Raw genomic sequence first — 21,564 nt, forward strand, 5'->3', positions numbered from 1 at the left:
TAGCTCTTGCACCAGAGTCCTCAACACCTGCGGTGGGGCACCCTTGTCTCTGGGACACCCATGAGCCCTCCTTCCCACAAGTGGAGCCCAGAGTGGTGGGCACAGGGACACGGGAGACAGAGAAGGGTCCATGTGGCTAGAGCTCCCTAAACCAGCTGCCCCCTCCATCTCTGGGGGCGCGGTGTGAGTAGGTGGGGAGTGCCTGCACAATCTCTTCGCTTGAGCCTCCTTTGTCATGCAGGAAACTCATCGAAGGGCAATAGCAGCCAAGGGGATTGTCCCCAAATCGAAGAGGGGACTGATGGGTGTGGGCCCCCAGGGGTCTGGAGTCCCCAGGGCCTGCTTGGTCTGGACTGCCAGCTCCCCGCCCTGCTCCGACCCATCATCTGGGGTAGTAGTCATCGGGAACGCCCGTGAGGTTCCTCCCTTTAAGGGCCGCATCCACCGTCTTGATGTAGGCAGAGATGGTCTTCTGCATGTCCGCCGTGTAGGGGTCGTACTCCAGCTTCCGGAGCCCCGAGCGCTTGAAGTTGCCGTCCTTCTGGCTCTCCACACACAGCAGTCGGTCCTCCCTGACAGCCACGCCCAGCAGGCCGACCATCCGGCCCAGCTGGACGAAGAGGTCCTGCTTCAGATCCTCAAAGTGCACCACCAGCACCTTCTTGCCGAACTTGAGCCAGTCCAGTGTGTGCGTGGCCCACCACGGGGCGTAGTTCCTTACGAACTCTGGCCACTCTGTGGACACAGCAAGGAGGCCCAAGTTAGCGGGAGGACACAGGTCAGATGGCGCTGGCAATTCACAGCAGTGCCACCACTGTTAACCCTTAGATCACCAAACTCGCCTCCCTCCTCCCACCTCAGGGCTGCTGCTTCTGCCTGGAATCATCTTAGCCCTTCCTTCTCTCTGGGGAGAATGACATTTGTCTGCTGCTTACTCCATGCCAGGCACAGACTTATATATAAATCCTTGTTACTCTATTTTTATATTTTAATATATATTTATCTTAATATAGAGTGTAATAAATATACTAATAGAGCTATCAATTCACTTATTCCTCACAAGAACACTGTGAGGTAGGCATCATCGTTTTCTTCATTTACAGAAGGGGGAACTCAGGCACAGAGAGGTTAAGTAACTTGCCCAAGGTCACACAGCTAATAACTGGCAGAGCCAGGATTTGAAACCAAACAGTCTGGCATCAAAGTCTGGGCTTTTAACTACCAAGTTATCCTGTGTAGTAACAGTATCTTCTCACAGGATAGTAATAGGGCCTTTGTACGGAGAAGTGGAAAAAGCATATAAAATTTTCAGCATGGTGCCCTGTACCCAGTAGGTGCTCAGTAAACGCTGGCTATTATTATTACTGTGATTATTCTGTTCTCAGGTGAGATGTCATCTTCCCTGACTCCCCAGGCTCAGGCAGGTACCTCCTCTGGGCTGAGGGCAGTTTAAATCAGATTATTTACATCGTCATTTTGACATCTTTCTATCCTATCTTTCTTTCTTTGCTTTTTATTCAAGTATCACACACTGTTTCTTTGTGCTGTTTGTTCCCTTGCCATGGTAAAAGGACAGGATGGATTGTCACCCAGATTGGGAGTGTGTGTTTGGGATCCCCTGACTCAAGAGGCAGGCTGCAACAGAATGTGGGAAATTCACCAGAGAGCCCTGGAGAAGATCTCAGCCAGCCAGCCAGCCAGCCAGCCAGCCCCAGGAGCTCTTGAAACCCTGATAAAGGGGAACCCAGGAGGGGGGTCTTGGAGGATGTTGGGAGCAGAGAGAGGGATTTGCAGCCTCAATTCTGAGCCCCAGCTGGAGAATCACGGGGCCTGTACTCCGGAACCCTGAAGCCATACCCCCTGCTTCTCACAGGGGCAGCACCACCCTGCACCCTCCGAGGGATATGTTTACTGAACGAGGCTCAGTGAGTCTCCCAAGCTGGGTTGGGGAGCCCAGCTGGTTCTTAATAACTAAATCCTCATCCTTTGCTGGATGATGGATACCCCTTATCTCATTTAATCATAGTAACTACCCTGAAAGGAAAAGACTACTGTTCATTTGTCACCAGTGAGGAAACTGAGGCTCAGAGACGTGAAGTAATTTGCCCAAGGTCACACAGCCGGGAAGCATCATCCAGACCAGGACTGCCTGATTCCAGGGCCCCATCTTTCCTAGGCACCAGCAGCCTCACCCCCACTCCCTCCCACTGACTCACACCCAGCAGGGGCTTAATAAATTGTTGTTGAACTAAATTGAAATTCCCAGCCGCCAAGCTGTGATGTGATAAAGGGCTCCTCTTTCTTCGCAGAGCACATCAGAATCTGTGGTGAGGCTCCTGCTCCCCCAGTGACCCCCTGGAACACCACAGCCGCTTGGGAAATATTTATGCTGATGACAAAGATATTTTTTCTTTTTCTTTTTTTTTTTTTTTGCGGTACGCAGGCCTCTCACTGTTGTGGCCTCTCCCGCTGTGGAGCACAGGCTCCGGACACGCAGGCTCAGCGGCCATGGCTCACGGGCCTAGCCACTCCACGGCATGTGGGATCTTCCCGGACCGGGGCACGAACCTGTGCCCCCTGCATCGGCAGGCGGACTCTCAACCACTGCGCCACCAGGGAAGCCCCCGACAAAGATATTTTTTATCCTTCAAATAGATTGTTTACAATGTATCTAGCTAATCGGGCCCGTACTGTTACAAGACCAGATGTATCTGTGTGATTAGGAAAAAATCTAGTATGTGTATACTCTGCTTTACTTTTTGAGAAAGAATTTCCCCATTCCTGAGTCATCTCACAGCATCCCTGGTGATTCAGGACAACTGCCACTCCTATGGCAGAAACCCAGATGGATGGAGAAGGCACTCGGTCAACCAGTAACACACAGATCTGGATGGACTTCCAGGCTTAGCCACTTGTGACCATCTCAAGAGGTTCCTGGAGGGTGGTCCTCAAGAAAAAGGAAGGGCCTGTCTGCATGATGGCCTGGATCCTCCAGATGGTGCCCCTGGCCTTGGACACGGGTTGGGGGGAGATGACATGGCATCCCTGTGACTGCAAACCTCCCTGGGGTGGGAATGTATGTTGCCTGAGTACCTACTGTGTGCCAGGACTGTGCTGGGCACTTTGCACACACTACCTCATGCAGTGCCCCTTACAAGAAGCCTGGAGAGTAGGAATTACTCTAGCTCCATTTTACACATGGGAAAAAAGGTGGCTCAGAGATGTGAAGCCACCTGCCCAAAGCCACACAGTGGGTGTCCAGGGCAGGATTTGAACCCACATCTATCCCAGACTGAGCCTGGCTCCTGCCCTCCTGGCAAACCCTTTAAGAGCACCTGATCTGACCATCTCCAGCACTCTTCTCGCCCCAGATCCTAGTCTACATCCGCTTACCTCACCTTCAGGTGTCATCTAAGACACGGGTCTGTTCACAGAAGACTTTGGAGTCAGACTGCCAGGATTCAAAACCCAGCTCATCTCCATATTGGCTGTGTGACCTTGGGAACGTCAGGAGGTCTCCTTGAGCCTCAGTTTACCCATCTGCACAATGGCAACTGTGCTAAGAACTCCATCCTAGACACACCATACAGATGGAATGGAATAAGATTTGCAGACCCTGGCACCAGGCCTGGGACATAGGAGGCGCTGGATAAATGTTGGCTACAATTATTCTTGATGTTGGTCCCCAGCATCTCTGAGATGCCCCAAGTGGCCCATCATTTTGGGGAAGCAGATACTTGCCCCCTCCCCACCCCTTCCTAGAGCAAAGATCCCTCACTTGAAGCTCCTGAATGACTTCGCTGGAATGAAGAAGAACAAAAATGAAAATGAAAAACAAAAGCCCTCATTTAGCTCAGGATTCCCGGTAATTGATGGCTGCCTTCAAATTGGGTAATAAAGGCACACTATGCCATGGACCACTGGTAATGAGTGCTGGTTCTGCCAGAACTGTCTCCCACAAGGGCCCGGTGGGACACGGGCTGGCCACTCTCTGCTTCATCTTCTTGTCAAAGGGAGGAACTGGGGTCTGATTAATAGCTTAACTGTATTTAATTCTCCACGGAATCATTAAACACGGTCTCTGTTTCATTAAACAGATCCAGGACAATTCACCTTGTGTAATCATATCACATAAAACTTTGCTTTGGGCCCACTCCAGGGATATCATAAAATCAATGTTATAGAAACAAAAGTCGGGGGGCGGGTGGTGGTGACACGAGCCTCGACCCAGCTATAACTGGGAGGGGGACACGGGTGACCTCTCAGCAGATGAGTGACCTCTGCTCTTATGTGGGAGTAACCCTCACATTCCCGGCTGAGGGTGTCCTAAAGCAGTGATTCTCAAATTTGAAAGCTCACAAGAAGCTTCTGGAAGGAATCTTGTTAAAATGAGAATTCTGATCCAGTAAGCGTGAGGTGAGACCTGAGAATCTGCATTTCAAACTAATTCCCAAGTGATACTGACGCTGCTGGAGCAGGCAAGGGTCTCAAACTCAAGTGCCTACAGGGTCAGATGTTAATGCAAATGAGAGGAATGGGTGGGTGGGGTCCGTGGGGACGGGGTTCTTTGGGGAAGGCTCTCAGGCAGAGCACTTGAAGACCTGGGTCAGGCCTGGGAGGAAGCATTGGGAGAAGGTCCCTCCCAACCCAGACTAATGATGGGGCCCCAGGCCCCCAATAGGAGGTGTGTGTCCTGAAATCTCCTCTTTCCCATCCCCTGTGGCCTCTGGGCTCAGCCTGTCCTGACATCTCCCTTACCTTTGGTTTTAAAGCTCCCAACTGTCTTGAATAAGGAAGAGGCAAGGTGGCTCCTGGGAATTAGGAAATTGCCTAAACCTGAGACGAGGGGTTATGCCAGGAGCGGGGGAGCCTCTGAATGTACCAGAATGTCAGCAACACCCCAAGGTGAGAGACAGTCTGGTAGCTAATGCCTGGGTTTGGATCTCAGCTCGCTCAACTCCTGGGGCCTCCGCCACATGACTTGCTCCCTTCCTGGGCTGGTTTTCTGCTACCGGTGATTGTGGCAGCCCTTCTTACCTCCTCGGGTAATTAGAAGATTTAAATGAGATACTTATTGCTAAGTGCCTGGTCCCATATGAGCTTCCCAAGTGAATTCCCTCCCTTTTTACTTGGGGCAGTAGGATGCCTGGGAGGTGGAGAGCTGGACTCTGGTCCTGCCATTATGTGCCCGAGTGACTCTGGCAGGCCCTGCCTCTCTTGGGCCTCATTTTCCCCATTAATAGAGAATGAATCCATGGTTCTCAGGCCTGCCTACACACTGCTTTAAAAAATACCAGTGCCCGGGGCTTCCCTGGTGGCTTAGTGGTTGAGAGTCCGCCTGCCGATGCAGGGGGCACAGGTTCGTGCCCCGGTCCGGGAAGATCCCACATGCCGTGGAGTGGCTAGGCCCGTGAGCCATGGCCGCTGAGCCTGCGTGTCCGGAGCCTGTGCTCCACAGCGGGAGAGGCCACAACAGTGAGAGGCCTGTGTACCGCAAAAAAAAAAACAAAAAAAAAACAAAACAGTGCCCAGGCTCCACTCCAGTAATCGTCTGGGTTGCAGCCTGGGCACTGGGACTTCCCCACATCCTGCTGGGGCTGAGGATGCCTGGGTTCAGCGATCTCCCAGGTCCTTTCCAGCTTGACAAGCAGAACAGGATCCGGGACAGGATCCTGCCGTTGGCACCTGCAGACTTCTCAGCCTGGCTCTAAACAGTGGCCATTTTTGATTGTTCTATAAATAAATAATTCAGAGGTCTCTTTACCCCTGGGAACAAACGTCATCACCTGTCCCAGCTTCCATCCCCTCACTGAGCTAGGGCGTGAAGCAGGGGAAGGGACAGACGGGCCCCTTGAGCAAACTGGGAACCCAGGGCACAGTTGGTCAGGCAGGCCCAAGGGTTTTCATCAATGACATCAGTGCTGAGAATGTGATTGGCTGAGTTAACGCTGTCCTGCCTGCTCCGGTTCTCTCTGGGGAGGGGCTGGAGCGTGGAGCAGCGGGGGGCCGGGGGGAGGGTTTGGAGGAGTGGGAAGCACCCCTGGGCCTAGAGGCTGCAGCAGCCTGGCTCCTTGAAGCTGGATGAGGTCAGCTGGGCTCACGTTCACAGAGTACTTACTCGGCACCAGGACCGCTGAGCAGGGGGGTTTGTAGCCACTGACGTTCAGTCTAACTCATTATCATAACTCAGTGGTTAAGGGTGTGGGCTCAGGAGCAAGACTCCCTGGGTTCAAACCCCTGCCCCACCACTTCCTGGAAAGGTGCCTTCACCTCCCTGAAACTAGCTTGCCCCATCCATAACCCAGGGTTAACTGTGTGAACCTAACGCAGGCATTAGCTACCAGGCTGTCTCTCACCTTGGGGTGGTGCTGACATTCTGGTCACGCATGGAGGTGACTTCCATTATGGTAATGGAGATATGGGTGATAACTGACATGGGATTTTGAGGAGGTTGGGCCTGACTTCAGAGCTCTCCCCACTACTGTGGGCCGCTGCTCTGTACTGAGACGTTCTTCCATTCTGGAATCTACTAAGCACCAGAGGTGAACATCAAACTCAGATCATCTTAATGAAGTTTAGCGCTCGGAGACTGACACTGTCACTTCCCAGCTATACCTGGGGCAAGTCACTTAACCTCTCTGAGTTTTCCAATCCAGAGTAGTTGAGAGGATTCATAGAATGATGATCTTAGGAGCTCATAGGTGACTTCATGGCCACTCAGCCACTGACCTTGGGCTGGATTCAGATCCCAGGAAAGGGCTCTTGAACACGAGGGTCCACTGAGTGTTTTTAAAGGGTTAAATTCTTAGATTTTACTACCTCCACTTTATAAACAGGACAATCTAAGTTCATGGAGGTGAAGGAGCTTTTCTAGGAAGTGGTGGAGTTGGGATCTCAACTCAGGGAGTCTTGGTCCAGAGCCCATGCCCTTAACCACTGTGCCATGATAACAACCTGGCTCACAGAGGGTGATGCTGGTGGGTGTGGTGGGATGTGCAAAGCATACCTTCTCATCTGTAAGCAGGACCTGGACACTTACACACATGCCCTCAAGGATGCCCTCCTGGATTACTGGCAGGAGACAGCACTAGCCCCTCGCACTGCCCTCTGCACCCTAGGGCTCCACCCCCCCACTCCAAAGCAGTACCTTTGCCCTTCCAATGGGCATGGGCAGCAAAGCCGATGTGTCCGCCATACTTGCGGTTGAACTCCGCCATGAGGGCCTTGTAGGGGTTGCGGATGAGCAGGATGGCCGCGTCGAAGGCCTCGATCTCCTTCTGGCCACTCTCATGTGTCTTGATGCAGATGGTCCTCCCGCTGCGCCAGTGGTCCCGCTCACCTTTAAACCCTTCCCACAACCAGGGGGTCAGGGAATGTGGCACTGAGCTGAGGGAGACAAGAGGTCCACCCCACCCCCTCCTGGACCCCTTCAGGAATCCTCAGACGTTCATTTGTCCACTCATTCATTTACTCACGTACTTATAGAGCACCTACTACATGCCAGGCACTGTGCAGGGAGAAAATGATTTACAAAAACATCCATGGGTCTTAGTTTTGAGAGCCAGATAATTTGAATAGTGACATAAATGAATGTAAAGTCACTGCCGTGGTTAGAGCTACAGAAGAGGAGTAATCATGCCTATGTGCCACGAGAGGGGCCTGACAGTGATGTGCTGGAGGATTCCTCTTTGGGTGGAGTCTACATCTCCACCCCACTGATGCTGGGCACGCCGTATGACTTGCTTTTTTTTTTTTTTTGTGGTATGCGGGCCTCTCACTGTTGTGGCCTCTCCCATTGCGGAGCACAGGCTCCGGACGCACAGGCTCAGTGGCCATGGCTCACGGGCCCAGCTGCTCCGTGGCATGTGGGATCTTCCCGGACTGGGGCACGAACCCATGTCCCCTGCATCAGCAGGCGGACTCTCAACCACTGTGCCACCAGGGAAGCCCGTATGACTTGCTTTGGCCAGCGGATTGAGGGCAGAAATGGGTCTCTTCCAAAGTCTCAGGATGCATCACGTTTCTGTTCACTCTTGTGTGTTTCTGCTGTCGCTGTGAGAAGGACATGCCCTGGAATCCTGTTGGTCCCAGATGGTGAGAGACCCATGGAACAGACATGGGTCCAACCTGCAGTCTGCAGCTGAGCCGCCCAGCCAGCCTGGCCAAGATCACTGACCTAGTCAGGCAGCATCCAGAAAGACTTCCTGGGAGAAGAGGTGCTTAGGCTGAGAACTGAAGGACGAGGAAGAATTTACCATCCCAAGTGAGGAGGGAAAGGTGGTGGGAACAGCAGGTGCAAAGGTCCTGTGGTGGGTGGGAAGAAATGTGTCGCACACGAGCGACTGGTACAGGAGAGCAGAGGGCAAGAGGGGGTTGTGATGAAGAGTTTTAGTACTGGACCAGAAAGACCACACAGCCCTTAAAATGAACTAAGCAAAAGGAAGGAGGGACCTGATCAGGTTCTCATTTCAAAAGCTGAGGAACTGAAAGACGTTCTGGGTAGCTGGAGGATGCCTCTATAGCACCGACTCCGTGCTGGACACTGCTCTGAGCCCTTTTCATGTAGTAGACAACTGATCTTTTCAATAATCCTTTGTGGGTTTTATTTGATAGATGATGAAACTGAGTCCCAGAGAGAGCAAATAACTTGCCCAAGTTACAGAGCTAGCGAGAGGCAGAGCTAAGGTTCAAAGCTAAGCCATCCTGCCGCCCAAGACTGTGCTCTTCTCCATCTTGGCCTCCCATGCCCATGACAGTTAAGGCATTTGGATGGGCTCTTCAAAGCCAGTTAGAATGCTAATGTATCAATACTAGACCTTCAAGATACTGGCTGTGTTTCCAACTCAAATGAGTGATCTGGGACATCGTGTCACCTCTTTGGGCTTCCGTTTCCTGTATGAGGTGCCCAGCATACAGTAAGTGCTGAAGGAATGACTTAAATGGAGGGACGGTCCCAGGCACATAGTAGGTGCTTGATAAGTGTCTAATGTTGACGGAAGCAGGTGAGGTACCCAGGACATGATACTCAGGAAATGTTTGTGGGATGTAAGTGAAGGGAAGGTCCCAAGCACATAGTAGGTCTCGATAAACATGCCCAGGTGAGCTGAGCAGCACATAGTAGGCGCTCAGGAAGGGGTAGTCCCATGCCCTCCCAGGGGGTCCTTCCCGAGCTCCTGCCCCCGTTCCCTGTTCCCCTCCGCCTCCTCACCTTTGTTGTAGAGAGAACCGTCGAAGTAGTAGCTGCCGGTGTAGAAGCCGGTGGCCAGCTCGATGAGGTGGCGAGCCCACGTGTTGCCGGCACCTGGGAAGCTGGCCAGAGCGATGAGCTGCTTGGACTTGGCTGGAAGGAACCTTCTGTCCATGCAGCGGTTGTCTGCAAAGGGCAGGGCACAGACAGGGGTCAGTGGCAGGGGCACATCAGCAGGAGCCTGTTCAGAAGGGACCAGGGTGTGAGTCCCATCCCTGCCACTTCCCAGCTGTGCGACCCGGTGCTTTCTGGGCCTGTTTCCTCATTTGGAAATGGGAAAATGGTTATATGAGATAATATATGAAAAAGGATAAGCACATGGTAGGGATTCAATAAAAGTCAGCCAGGAGGATGAGCCTTCTCTCCAGCCTCAGTTTCTCCCCTGTCCCAGTGAGTCTCTTATCACCCCCACACCTGCCTCCAGATTAAAACTCACAAATGCCGTCCATCTGCATGGGACTGAGTCCAAGGTTTTTATCTTGACCTTCAAGCCCCGTGTGGCCTGGCCCTTGCATCCTCCCAGGCTCACACCACCCACATGCTGTCCCCTCAAACTCCCCCACCTGCCAGCCACTTGGTTCTTTCACAGTCTCATCCGTGCTCTGTTCCTTCCTGACTTGGCAGCTTCAGGTGCACTGGTCCCTCAGCCTTCACTGCCTCCTACCTGCCTTTGACTGCTTATTATCCTGCTCTCTGCTGAACTGGACCCTTCCTCCCTCCCTCCCTCCCTCCCTCCCTCCCTCCCTCCCTCCCTTCCTTCCTTCCTCCCTCCCTTCTTTCCTCCCTCTCTCCCTCCCTCCCTCCCTTCCTTCCTTCCTCCCTCCCTTCTTTCCTCCCTCCCTCCCTCCCTCCCTTCCTTCCTTCCCTCCCTCCCTTCCTTCTCTGACTCCCTGGGCTATCATTAGTGTGCTATGTCCATCTCTCTCATATTACTTTCTGCTACTGTAATTCAAACAATTATTTGTTTAGTCAGAAACCCTGCCCATATTGTCCTTTGCTGATTCCCTGGCACTTTCCATACTATCTGGCATCCATCTAACCATCCATCTACCCATCCATCCATCCATCCATTCATCCAAGAAACATTTATTATCCTTACTTGCTTTCTCACAATAGCCCTTCAAGGCAAAAGTTTGAAGTTCTAAATTTAAATTCCAATTCTGCCACCTCCTTGCTGGGTAACCTTGGAAAAATGATGGATCTGAATAAACCTCGGTTTCCTCACCTGTAAAATGGGAATGCTAATAATGATGACATCCTGGGGGTTGGTTAGGAGGGTTAGAAGAGAGAATGGGTGTTGAGTGTTAACACAGGGCTCACATGCTGTGAGCTCTTAGTATTGATGCTGCTAGCCAGAGACCAGGTCTCTTCCCCGCCATGCACGTTTAATCTGTTTGTTCAGAGGAGAGCAGATTTTGGAAAAAAACAAACCCAAAAGCATCTTTATCAAGCCAAGTAGGTGTCTGGGAATGGTTTTCATGGGAACACATTGCAAAAAGGAGCCTAGATGCAAAACATTCTGGAGAGTGGTTATGTTTTATATTTTGACAGGGGTGTGGATTTCATAGGACCCACCCAGTTGGCATCAAATAGTACACTTAAAATTTGTGCATTTCGCTCTATGTAAATGCTACTTCAAAAAATCATAAGCAAATATTGAATTATAATTAGTGATATGCAGACTGAAGTGTAATGATGTTTGCAACTTACTCCGAAATGCATCCAAAAATAAAAATTGAGGGATGGAGAAATGGAGAGATGTATGATAAAGTAAACAGAACAAAATGTTGACAGATGTAAAATCTGTAGGATAGTCTAGCAGGTTCACTGTGTAATTCTTTCCATTTTTTTCTGGAGGTTTGACATTTTTTCATAATAAAATGTTGGGAGAGAGAAAGAACCTGGCCCCTCAATTTCCCCTGAAAACGGAATTCTCCATTCAAATACTGCCTGGGCGGCAAGGATAAAGGTGGTTATTTTCCGCACTAAAAAGGAAGTTTATTTTGTTCTTAAGCTCCACAAATCAAAATAGATGCTGGAGGCAGTGTTGTATATAGTTTTGGAATCAGACAGACCTGTGTTTCGATCTAGGATGATCATGGCCTAGTTGTGTGACACTGAACAAGGCTCTTCACCTCTCTGAGCCTCAGTTTCCTCACCTGTAAAGTGGGGCTAATAAACCTTGCAGGATTAAATGGATAATGCATGTGAAGTATTTGCAGTATATGTTGAGAAGCTGAGATTAAGAGTGCAGGCTCAGGGGCTTCCCTGGTGGCGCAGTGGTTGAGAGTCCGCCTGCCGATGCAGGGGACACGGGTTTGTGCCCCGGTCCGGGAAGATCCCACATGCCACGGAGCGGCTGGGCCCGTGAGCCATGGCCGCTGAGCCTGTGCATCTGGAGCCTGTGCTCTGCAATGGGAGAGGCCACAACAGTGAGAGGCCCGCATACCGCAAAAAAGGAAAAAAAAAAAAAAAAAAAAAGGAGTGTAGGCTCAGGACCCAGATTGCCTTGGTCTGAATCCCAACTCTCTTCAGGACCCAGGTTGCCTTGGTCTGAATCCCAACTCTGTTCTGTCCTAGCTGTGTGACTCTGGCCAAGCTACTCAACCTCTCTGTGCCGAGTTGCCATATTTGTAAAATGGTAATAATAACAGCACCTATGTCATTGGACTGTTATGAGGATTAGATGAGTTAATTCAGCCTGAAGAGCTTAGACAGTACCCAGCACACAGTAGACACTCAATAAATGGCAGCCATCGCGGACCAGACTCTTGGCAGCCTCATGAACCACATGACTCTCAAGCCACCCCAGTGTGTAGGGCCTGCAAGTGTGACATGGGAAATTGAACACCAGTAAAGGCCTGGGGCCAGGCACTGGGAATGAGCAAACCCATCAATCAGGGGCTATTGAAAAGGCTCCAGGGTCGGTTCTGTCCACATCAAAGCTGTTCATGGTCACGGGATAACTAAGCTGTGTATGACCCTTCCCCCAAGCTGGGGTAACACCGCTCTGCACAGAGTAACCAACACTTCCTGGAAACTAACAAACACTCATCCTTCCTCACCAGAGTGTAAATAATGCCAAGGGCCACACTGGCTAAAGACATTTCTGCTCACTGGGCTCTTAGCAATATTCAGCTGCCATGGAAGCAGCCGCAGTTGGCCACCACCAGTACCCCCATCAGGCCAAACAGGGGACAGGCTGTTGGTGAAGCTGCCACTAGCTCTTACAGCACCTTTGTAAAAATCAGATAAAGGTTCCCTCTCCTTCCTCTGGGCAGATGTGCTGCCATCCAGAGTGCACGGCATGACAGGCAGAGCACAGGCTGGTTTTCAGGCATTACTTTTCGTCTAGGTTATGCCTGTGCAGTGCTCAACCTGCCTGACCATATATGGCAGCCTAGTTCCTGGGAGATGAAGAGGAGGTCTAGCCCAGTGGTGTTTTGTTAGCTCTCCAGGCTTCAGAGGGTGCGGGAAGTGTCCTTGGCACTGTGGGCAGAGGTTTCTAGTAGGGGCTTTGGAGTCAGAGACCTGAAAGCAAATCACTCTTGTAGATGTGTGATTATGGCCAGTTCTCAATCTCTCTGAGTCTTGGTTCTCCCATCTGTAAAATGCGGATGGTATCATCCTGATCATAGGCTTACTGTGGGCTTCCCATCATTAAATGAGATGAAGCTTGGCGTAGGACTGCACATCGTAGGTGGACAGTTTTTTCAGATATTGGGGTAATCCTTCACGGGTTTCCTTTGGGCTGAGCATCCCAGGAAGGCACCTTTCCAAGTGCCACCACCCTTCATGATGCCTCCATCAGGAGAAAAGATTTTCATCTAGAAATATTATAAACACCATGACCTCAGGCAAGTCCTTTACCTGTGCTGAGTCTCAGTTTCCCTACCTGTAAAGTAGGCATAATGACTATTCCTGCCTCACAGGAAAGCTGAGGGGAATCAGTGAGAAAATGCATACGAAGGACTCAACACTGAGTCTGGCACAAAGAAAGTCCCTAAGTGCCACCATCACCACCACCACCACCATCTTCATCACAGTCTGGTACCCCAATAGATGGAAGAGGAGATATACATTGAGTGTGGGTTTCACTAGCAAAGGAAGAAGGATAAAAGTGGAAAGGATGAGTGAGACAGAGAAAGAGAAGAAAAAGTTACAGGTAGATTTGCAGAATCCTAGAATTGGAAGGCTAACAATCTACAGCTTCATTTTACAGATGGAGGAACTGAGGCCCAGAAAGGGGACATGACTCGCCCAGGATCATGCAGTGGGTCTGTGCTGAAGACCCAATTCTCCGACTCCCAGGTCAGATGTTTTCCCTTTCAATCTCACAGCCCCCATTACAGGAAGAGCCACCGAGGGGGTCTTCAGTATAAGGGATAGAGATGAAGGTTTTCAGAACCATCCCCCTTGCCAGGGGCCCTCCCTCCATTACCCATGAAGGATCTCTAAGCCTGGCTATGCTCACCAGCCCTGCCTCTGCCCTCTGCCCTCTGCTCTCTGGCCTGCACAGTTCTCTTGCTGACAGGCTGGCTGGAATGGACTAGCTGGAGCATCTCTGGGAGGGAGGCCGCTGGGAGAGCTTCTGGGGGCCTGCTGGGTCGGCTGGGGGGGACCTGGCTTACCTTGGACCTGCGTCTGATACACAATGAAGTAACTGGGTGTCCCGCAGCTCTCAAACTCCTCCGCGCTGCACTTCTGGGCACAGAGCTGTTCGTCCTCTCTCTCGTGGAGGGGAAATCGCGTAGTGGGGAAGCCACAGTGGCAGGCGGTGCCTGCAAGGGCTGCCAGTGGGTACTCCTGGGGATGAAGCAGGAGAGGAAAGAGAAGAGAGTCACCAAATCCCTGGACAGCCCAGACTCTGGATGCAGAACAGGATTTGCGTTCCAATCGTCCCCTTCTCAATCACTCTCTCCAACTCAAGGGTCCCCAAGCTTCATCAGCAAGATTTTGCCCTATCTGCGTACCTCCTGTACTATTATATTTTCCAGCTTTTTTGAGGTATAATTAAGTAAATAATTGCATCTATTTAAGATGTGCGACTTGATGTTTCAATGTATGTATACATTGTGAAATAATCACCACAATCAAGGTAGTCAACACACCCATCACCTCACATAATTACCATTTTCTTTTTTGCTTTCCTGTACTATTATTCATTTGCTTGTTTCCTTTATGTGTCAAGTCACTTTTTAAAATTAATTTATATATATATATATATATATATATATAATTTTTGGCTGTGTTGGGTCTTCGTTGCTGTGCACGGGCTTCCTCTATTCAAAGGAAACTATATATATATTACTCCCAAAAGCAGTACTGGTAGAGAAGTATTATTTCCATACATTTCCATACTGTAAACCCCAATACTAGAGAAACAAAACCATGTGATTAAATTCTAACTAGGCACTCTGCCTGCCAAGAACTTGAGCCTGGGGTCAACTCTGTTTTTCCTGCAAAAGGGAGATTAGTTGAGGGGAGAGAGGTGTTAAAGATACTTTAGCACTGAAAAGCAGCTTTCTCCTGGAGGTCTTGAAAGAAAACTGAAAAGGAAAAGTTTTTCTTATGGCCATGCATTATACCAGAGTAAATCCTCTGTGTCTGACAGTGATATGAAGCCCATGCTTTGGGAAAAGCTGTCTGAATCCTTTCTTTTAAGCCGAAGAGGATGTTGATACCTACGTGTAGCCACAGTCTTTGCTGGGAGAGCTGCTCCTAATTGTTTTATTTGTTCTATGAAAGAGCTAAGTGGGGGCAGGCTGGACCTGAGACGTGGAGGGCAATGGACTGTCCTTTGTCCAATTTGCTTCTGCTCAGACCCATGAAGCTGAATTCTCCCTGGCAGTTGGTCCAGGAATAATCTGGTAACAAACCAAGGTCATACCACCGTGGCTGGCTCTGGTGAGCTTTGCCATGGTAGGTAGGTTTGGTTTATTTCTCACAGGTGTTAAATGTGAGCTACAGCACATAGCCAAAGATCAGAGAGATGCTGATACGCAGGTGGGTGAACCTGGGCTGTGACTGATGGTATTTTCTAGCCGGTGACCCATGTTGAAGCCTCCTCTGACACCCTAAGTCTTTGAGACCCTCCACCACTTGACACAAGCAGCTCTGGACCCCTGTGCACTTAATCCCCTCAATTTTCCTCCTGTGGCCCCCTAAGGAGATTAGAAGAAACCAGAAGAGGGAGGTTTGCAGCGGGGCCTTACTGTCCCCACCCCCCCCGCCCACGCAACCTGCCCACACCTTTGCTTCCCTCCAGTCCTATGTGCAGCTGGACCCTCTTCCATACTGGTTTGCCCTGTGACCTCACTGTCTTGTGTTTGTCCTCCACCTCCGGCTGATCTGTAGGTTCCTCCAGAGCCCTCAGGACAGAGGAATGTCCACCTGGAGGGGATGCCATGGGAGGGGGATTCCTGCCCAAGACAGAAAACTGGACAAAAAGATGGTCAAACCTTCTTTATTCTTATGAACATCGCCCCTGACCTTCCAGGATGCTTCTTGGGAGCAGAGCAAGCACTCAGGAAATGCTTGGTGACTTGAAGTGGCCTGGCTGCCCTTGAAGAGTTCCTGGAAGCCTCTCTGTGGGGTCTCTAGGGTAGCTCAGAAGTCAAGAGAATAGATTTGGCATCAGTCCCAGTTCTGACCCTTGCTTGCGCTGTGAGCTTGGGCAAGTGACTTCATCTGTCTGAGCCTTGGTTTTGTCATCTGTGAAATGGGGATGAAAATTCCCAACACCTAGCTTTGTTGTGAGAGGTAAACTGTGTGACCCGTGAGGCAGAGGGCTGCATGGAGGAGGTGCTCGGTAAGTGGCAGTTTCTATGATGATCGTTTCAGTCTTCCTGAGACATGCTTTGTGAATTAGGAGCCTTGATAAAAGAAAAGCCAAGCAGGATGAGTCAGAGCAGGTGGGGGCATTCAGCAGTTGGGGTGCACGCTGAGCACCCAGGAAGAGCCACAAAGTTGGCCCCCAGCAAATGCCAGCATCATGGAGGACAGATAAAGACCATATCTTGTTGACTTTGCACCCCCAGCACTGAGCACAGGGGCCTGGCACAAAGCAGGTTCTCATCAAATATTAGCTGAGTGAATGAATGAAATGGGCAACCCCCTTCTTGTGGTTGGGGAGGGGTGGTTCTCCTTTGGACCCTCGTGTAATTAGCTCACCTTGAGTGAAGGAGGGAGCTCCTCAGGCATCACTGAATGCCAGAGATGAGCCTAGCTCTGTGCTGGGTAATGGGAGTGGTCACAAAATGTTTTAGGCCACAGTCTCTACTCTTGTGGTGTTCCCTGTCTGGCTTGGGGGGAAGGATAAACAGTCACCCATCAAGGATCTCAGGCTGAGAAAGGATCAGCCAGTTGGATCATCCAGTCCAACTGCTATCCAATGTCCAAAGTTCCGTATGCCACACCAGCCCTGCCTCTGCTTGCATACCTCCAGTGACGGGGAACTCAGTCTGTCCCAAGGTGGGATTGTCCTTGCCTTTACCTGGCAATCTTCTACTCATGCTTCTCGGCCCAGTTCACATGTGGCCGTCATTCCTGAGCAGTCCTCACTATTAGAACAAACACACTTCTTTGGAGGGAAAGAAATGGGCCCTCTGTAACTCCTACCCTTTGGATCCACATGAAACAGTCACATTCCCCCCATGTCACAGATCACAGTAATGACCCCTCTCATCCCAGCTGGGCTGCTGCTCCTCCAGCCAAGCATCCCATTCCTCCAGCTGTTCCACCCACCCTCTCCAGAGTTCCGTGCACAGAACTGAGCTCACCTTCTCTGTGCAAAGGTCCACACACTTGTCCACAGACATGTTGGGCATGGCAGCCGTCACGGGCAAGGCCAGGGAGAGGTTGTCGGGCCTGCGGAAGCAGCCTCGGAAGACTGCACTTCCATCTGGAGAGACAGAGGGAAAAGAACTAGTCAGATGTAGGCTGGGAGAACCACCTTCAGAAGGAAGCACTTATAAATTGAAGTCCAGGGAAGGCAAGAGTCTCGCCCAAGGTCAGGCAGTGAGCCACAGAGGAGACCCATGAGCTAGAAAATTCAAAGAATGTCCTCAACCCTGGCATCTCTGTCAACAACACAGGTCACTGAGATGTTCTTGCTGGGCCATATAATCCCCTTTTCTTTGTCACCATTCCTATGTCTTGCTTTCCCATTCTTGGTGGTAGCAACTTTTCATTTAGGGAAATGATAGATGCCATGGAGGATTTTTGTGATCGCATCAGGAGGGGGTTGGGCATTTGAGGATGGAGGAAAGCAAAGGGTCCAGAGCCCTCCTGCCCCTCCTTCCAGCACTGGGGTGCCCCCTCTCCCTCCCATTGTCCTGGGCTTTAGGGGAAAACCCGGGGCCTCGGGAGTCTCTGCCCCACTCAGTGCTCTAAGGGACTGATTTGTTGGAGAGATTCCCTTTAAGATAACCTAACCTGGAAACATCCCAGCTATGCAACAGAAAATTCAGAAGACGTTGCTATCTCTTTAATATAAGTCATCCTCAAAACAATACTCAGAGATGTTGTCTTCAGCTGGGTTTACTTGAAGCCGAACCTGAGACAATGTTTTATGGCTTCTCGGGAGAAGCAGGACAGGACAGGGGAGGAGCTAAGTAAGCATGTGATCTTGGCTGGGTCCCACCTCCAGCCTGGAGGGTAAACTACCACGGAGTTGGTCCCACTTTAAGGAAAGGGGCCGACTTTGGCCCTATGTGCTGCCCTCCCCAACGTCTGTCATTTGGAAGGCTGCTGCGGCAAGGGTCATTTTTCAGACAAGGGGGCAGATGTGAGCCATTGGTGGTAAAGAGGATTTGGGTGGGTACCCTTTGCATCCATCACAGGTGTACACAAAGACTTATCAATAAGGATGCTCATTGCAGCATTTATTTAAATTAACAGGTGAAAGACTGGAAGCAACCCTGCTGTCCAACAATGAAGTACTGGACAAATAAAGTAGGGAATGACAACACAGTGGGATTCTATGCCCCATCAAAAATAATGATGTTAAAGGTTACTTTAAAGAGATGAGTTCAAGATAGAATGTTAGATAAAAACTGAGACCATGAAACTCCACATGTTATAAAATATCAATTGTGTCTGCAAATTATCTCTCAGTGTAAATCTCTGGAGGGACATAGACTAATACGTTAACAACCATGGTTATCTCTTAATAGCAGGTGTGATGGTTAAGTTTTGTGTCAACCTGGTGAGGCTATGGTGCCCAGTTGTTTGGTCAGACATTGGTCTAGGTGTTGCTGTCAAGGTTTTTTGAAGATAGGATAAATATCTACAGTTAGTTGACTTTAAGGAGACTTAAAAGAGATTTCCCTCTAGAACGTAGGTGGGCCACATCCAATCAGCTGAAGGGATGAGGGAAAAAAACGAGGTTTCCCAGAGAAGAAGGAATTCAGCCTCTGGATGTCAGGCTTGCCAGCCTCTACAACTGCATGAGCCAATTCCTTAAATCAATCTCTTAATTTATATATTTGCATATATCTTACTGGTTCTGTTTCTCTGGAGAACTCTGATAGGATATAGGCAATTTTTATTTCCACCTTTTTGTAAAACTCTTTTCTAACTTTTTCGAGAGTGCATAGTTATTTTTTAATGTAATAAAGACAAATTTAAAAAAATTATAAGTGGCCCCTGTCAAATTTATCTAAAGACTCATGGTGCCCATTTTAAATTGGGTTCCACTGTTCTCAAATCTGAGCTGTATACACTTTTCTAGAAGCACAGCTTTCACATAAAATAAAGGACACTGTTGATGCAGTGAATCAAATCAGGAGCGCAAAAGTAGGTGCCATTTACGGAGCACCTACTATGTGTGATCCACTCTTCTGAGAACTTTGCGAATGCCATCTCATTTTACCTTCCTGGGAACTCTGCAGGGTCCATAGTAAACTCTCATTTTACGGATGAGAGACACAGGGCTTAGAGAGGGGAGTTTATGTGACAATACTAGGGACCCACTGTTAGCGAAAACGTGCTAAGGATTATCTCAGAAAGACAATGCCAATCCTTGGGGAAAAGTGAAGCAAGCTACAAAAATCAACAACTCTGATACAACTCTTTCTTCCCCTGCACAGTCCTGGGTTGGGGAAGGTCTCAGATCCCCCAGGGTGGTAGGAGAGGGCTCCAGGAAGGAGCCCTCTTTTTTTTTTAGCATATCCGTATATATCTATATTTAAGTGCAGAGAAAAGGATATGAAATTACTCCCCGGGCAGAAGGATGGTGGAGGAGGGGGGAGGGAGTCTAGGAATGAAAATTTTAAATCTCAGCTGTCAAAGGCACCCTAGTGATTACCTCTACCACCTGGCACCCTGTAGCCTGAAAGTGCTCATCGTGGAGGCAAATCTAGCAAGCTGAGAAGACATCTGGAATTGGGTTAAATGACTGATTTCCGGAGCATGCTGCAGGCTCCCGCCACCCAGCACCATCTCCTCCATTCCCCACCTCTCACTCCAGGCTGCTGCGAGAGGCTGGTGAGAAGTGATGGTGGTGGACGCTGTGGTCCAGGCCTCAGTTTCCCCACATGTAAATGATAGGGAGGGGGTTAGACTATGCAGTCTCTTCTGTACAGGACAGCCCTCCATCCCCCAAATGAGGAATGGCCAGACCCCAAATGGCACTAGTGTCCCGTGGGGGAACACGGGACAGTCTCCCATCCCGTGGCCCAGGATGTACCGAGGGATGCGCCATTTCATCGATCACCCTGAGGAAGACTTAATGATGCTCAGAGAATGTGCCGTACGAGGTGAGGATGGGGAGGGGAGTCAGGTGTTTAAGCTAAAGGTTTACAGCAATGAGATGAGAAGCCGGATGCAGTGTGGACGAAACCTCACGTAACCAGAAAACTCAATTAGCTGGATGCCAATCAGGTCCCAGGGCAGAGACGCTGGCCTTACTCTCAGAAATAAGGGGACTCGCCTTTTCTCTTTAGACTCCACCAGTGTTTATTGAGCCCGTACGGATGCCAGGCTCCAAGCTGGGTGCTTTGGGTCCACTGAATCTTCTCAGCAGCCATGAGCAGTAGCTGCCACGGCTGGCTCAAGGAGGCACTCTGGCTTCCAGGGTCACAAAGCTGTCTAAGGACAGAGTGAGGTCAAAGCCAAGTTGCTCTGTCTCCCAAGTCTATGCTTCTTCCAATAATAATAATGCTACTATGATCATTAGATGCTTATAGTCATATCATAATATCATTGTTATCATCACAGCCACCATATATGGGTCACGTGCTATCAGCCAGGAACTAGGTTCAACTGTTGACACGTGCGGCCCCGTTGAACCCTTGCATCATTCTGGTGGTATAAGGATCCCCACTTTTACAGATGGAGAAACTCAAGCCTCAGAGGGCTGAAACCGCTTGACACAAGTCACCCAGCTTACAAGAGGCAGAGCTGAGACTGGAATCGAAGTCTGAGATGCTTCCATTCTTGACGACCTTATCGAATGCTCTCGCCGTACCAGGCACTGTGTAAGCACTTGATATACTTTATCCTCCTAATTCCTATAAAGAAAGTCTCACTCTCCCCATTATACAGAAGGGGAAACAGAGGCTCAGAGGGGTAAGTGACTTGCCTAAGGTCACATAGCTGACAACTAGCAGCATCTGGATTCTAACCTGGGAACATCTGAGCTCCGAGTCCTCACACTCTGGGCTGTCCCTCTTTAAGGAACCACCCCCAGGCACTGTTTGAGCATTTTCAAAACACTGTGATATATATTCACTCCCCTTTGACCACTAATCATTCACAAAGGCTGTCGACTCTGGAGTCGGATTCTCTTTAAGCACCTAAAAATGCCTAGAACTTGACACTGAGTCTCCAGAACCATATTCAAGTTGTTAACCTGCCCCTTCCCCACCAGGACCCTATTCGAGGGACCATCTTATAATCCTCCTGGGTCCCAGCTGGGGCAATGGTTTTGGGGTTGAGGCCAAGGGAGGCCCCTTCAGGACTGGTGTGGTCCTGGGTAAACTGTAGGGGTGGCAAAGCCCACCACCTTTTATCCTATAGGGTGGATCCTTCCTGGAGCCCTTTCCCATCACCCTGGGGGGTCTGAGACCCTCCCTAACCCAGGACTGTGCAGAGGAAGACAGAGTTGTATCAGAAGGCGTTGGGGGTTTGGGGATACGTGTGGGTGTGAGGGAACCAATGGGGCAGGAGATGCAGACCACGAGGGTAGCTTGGGCCTGGTTGTAGTGAGGGTGTGTCTGGGAGGTGGGACACTTGTGCACAGTGTGTGTGACAGGGAGGCAGTGTGTGCATCTTGTGTGTGTGCACGTGCGTGTGTGTGACTGGGTTTGTGATGG

At 50.1% G+C, this 21,564-nt stretch overlaps 1 protein-coding gene across 2 annotated transcripts in view; it reads right to left on the reverse strand.

Annotated features, from left to right (window-relative positions):
• Positions 1 to 382: 382 nt before the first annotated feature.
• The window catches only part of WSCD2 (WSC domain containing 2), a gene marked incomplete at both ends in the record, with an annotated part of 43,702 nt that continues 22,520 nt past the window's right edge, over positions 383 to 21,564 (reverse strand). For both annotated transcript variants that reach the window (XM_079717123.1, XM_079717122.1), the window contains 5 exons: positions 383 to 735; positions 7,148 to 7,348; positions 9,209 to 9,373; positions 13,879 to 14,053; positions 17,029 to 17,150. In XM_079717123.1, coding sequence (XP_079573249.1) covers positions 383 to 735; positions 7,148 to 7,348; positions 9,209 to 9,373; positions 13,879 to 14,053; positions 17,029 to 17,150 — 1,016 coding nt within the window. The remainder of the gene's footprint in view (positions 736 to 7,147; positions 7,349 to 9,208; positions 9,374 to 13,878; positions 14,054 to 17,028; positions 17,151 to 21,564) is intronic.

Source organism: Hyperoodon ampullatus (genome assembly GCF_949752795.1).
Source record: "Hyperoodon ampullatus genome assembly, chromosome: 13".
Lineage (NCBI taxonomy): Eukaryota > Metazoa > Chordata > Mammalia > Artiodactyla > Ziphiidae > Hyperoodon > Hyperoodon ampullatus.